Source organism: Penaeus vannamei, chromosome 3, assembly GCF_042767895.1.
Source record: "Penaeus vannamei isolate JL-2024 chromosome 3, ASM4276789v1, whole genome shotgun sequence".
Lineage (NCBI taxonomy): Eukaryota > Metazoa > Arthropoda > Malacostraca > Decapoda > Penaeidae > Penaeus > Penaeus vannamei.
Window position 1 is genome coordinate 16,040,404 of NC_091551.1, and position 2,500 is coordinate 16,042,903.

General features: G+C 37.8%; 1 protein-coding gene across 1 annotated transcript in view; it reads left to right on the top strand.

Annotated features, from left to right (window-relative positions):
- The window catches only part of LOC113805862 (uncharacterized), a 4,924-nt gene that overhangs the window by 1,106 nt on the left and 1,318 nt on the right, over positions 1-2,500 (top strand). The window contains exons 2-3 of the mRNA XM_070138424.1: positions 1,557-1,677; positions 2,030-2,191. Coding sequence (XP_069994525.1) covers positions 1,557-1,677; positions 2,030-2,191 — 283 coding nt within the window. The remainder of the gene's footprint in view (positions 1-1,556; positions 1,678-2,029; positions 2,192-2,500) is intronic.

Below are 2,500 nucleotides of genomic sequence, written 5' to 3' on the forward strand. Positions count from 1 at the left end.
TCAGCAGACTCTATCCCTACGCACTGTGACTGTAATCTAATATTCATCCATTTATGGTAGTGCGTGGTTCAATTTTACTATTTACATCCGTTTTATCATCTAATATTTAGAAAACGGTAGAAATGCTACTTCGGAAAAGCTGCCAGCTCTGCACTCAAGGAACAAGATCAGAAATTAAGAAGGGCCGACAGTTGAATTGCGAAAAATCATTAGGTTGGGGTCCGAAGAAAATATAGTGATCGGATGGCTTGTCAATCCATTAATTCCTTACGCTTGTCCAGTTCCCTGTGACATAACGATGAACTAGTAATGAATGACAGTCGGTTGGTTATGGGGTCCAAGTCGGTCGGTGATAGATACCAGAAATGACGATTTTTTTTTTTTTTTTTTTTTTTTAATGAAATCAGATACAGATGTACAAATATGATGTTTCATTTTCTTGGCTTGAATACATCACATGTAAGTAGACAGAATTGATTTGAACTGTGACCCACACAGTAATGACAATGCAAATATAAAACAGAAGGCTAAACATCTATTAGCTTCTGTAGTGATTTTTTAAAAATCTGAAGGTTGCTAGTGGCATGGAACGCTAGTAAAGAGGAAATTACGACGGTAATTTGTTTAGTTTACTTCAGAGATTTGAAAGTTACTTGAAAACAAATCACCTTATAACAATTCCTTAAGTGTGGCTATGCAAATGTATTTTGACGTCTGTGTATAATAACGGAATCAAAACACTAGTTGCTGAATTAGAATATATGCTCCCCAATGTGGCAATAATAATCTCATTTATATTGCCGTAACCGTAAAAAAAACGTAATATTTGAAATGCCTGAGCAGTCTTCCTTGACGCGTCGAATGACCAAAGATTATTTTGATCCAGCCATGCAGCTGATCATTAGTTTTAAACGCATATATGAGTATCACATTAAAACAACTCCTTTTGCTGTTCTGTGATCATTTCTATCTGCCTTTCACATCCTTATGTCGTTTTGTACTTTCTTGTCCTCTTCCCTTCTCGTTATTACTCCTTCCCATCCCTTCTTTCCACCTTTATTCTCATTTATTTCGTGACTTACACACTTAACATAAGTCTTAGATTTCCACGTGTATTAACATTTTGTGTAAGATTACATTAAGTTTAGAAATAATGTCTTATTTCGTTATAGATAATATAGGTAACAGTTTCAGGATGGTTTTAGCACTTTGTAACATTTATTATATTTAAGCTTCGAGTTAGTTCATCATTAGGTTGCCAGACAGTGTTCTGGTGAGGAGCAGTGTCGTTGGCTGTATCTTTACAGTGTTCGTGCAATGTATACGTCTATATCATATATGATAAAATTGATATTCACACTTACAGAAACACGCACTCACATACTTTTACGCGGATACATACATCACGTATACACGCACACTCGCACACACACACACACACAAAACACACACACAAAACACACACAAACAAACACACACACACACACACCAAACACACACACACGCACACACAACACCGGATTTATTACAGCTACTTGCAATTGACATTTTCCTAGATGTCGCTGACGCTGCTCTGGTTCCCGGCTCCTGTTACCCTTCTCGAGGTTTCCCGCAAGTTACCCCTTGAGGAGGAGAGCGCATTCCTCAAGGGCGGCGCAGAATTCGACAATCGCCAAGGTAGCTCGGCACTTGTTTTTCTGTAGTGATCTCTCATGAGAAGGAGATCAAAGAAAGCTGTTTCAGGAGTGTATAATTTTGGACAAATGTGTGTAGATATAGCTATATAAGTATAGGTATGGATATGATAATATTTATTATTTTTATTGTTATGAATAATAATTCTTATTATTATTATGATTATTCCACTGCAGTACATAGGCTTCTCTCAAATCTTTGTGTGTGTACACTACATATAGGTGTGCTTACTTGTCCCGATATATATGTGTTTTTGTTATTTTGTTCTTTTCTTACTAACCACCTTTCTTTTACAGTATATTCCAAATACTATATTCAGTGTCTCTATTCTTAGATATTTGGTCTTCTCTACACACATTCTGCGATCTTCACTGTGGAAAGAACGACGAAAAGCTGACGGAAGACTATCAGCCAGCCAACATGTCAGCCGCGAACATGCAAGTTGGCAGACGCCTTTTCAAGAAGCTGTACCCCAGAGCGTCCTCCAAACGACCTGGTAAAACACACTTGCACCCTAGTTCATTCCCACACAGACACATATAGGCACGTATGCATACATTTACACGCATATACGCACACACGCACGCACGCACTCTTCTACTCCATCCCCCGCGCCTCCAAACACACACGCACCCTCACGAACACGTACACTCCTTTGCAAATCGCAGTTTAGATGAACTGTGGTCGCGGGTAGCATATGTATGAGATCTATTCATTTTTTTTTTTTTTTTTCAAAGATAAAGAAGTAATCAATTTATGATAGTAGTCCTAATCATTTAGATACATTCAGATTTGAGAACACAAT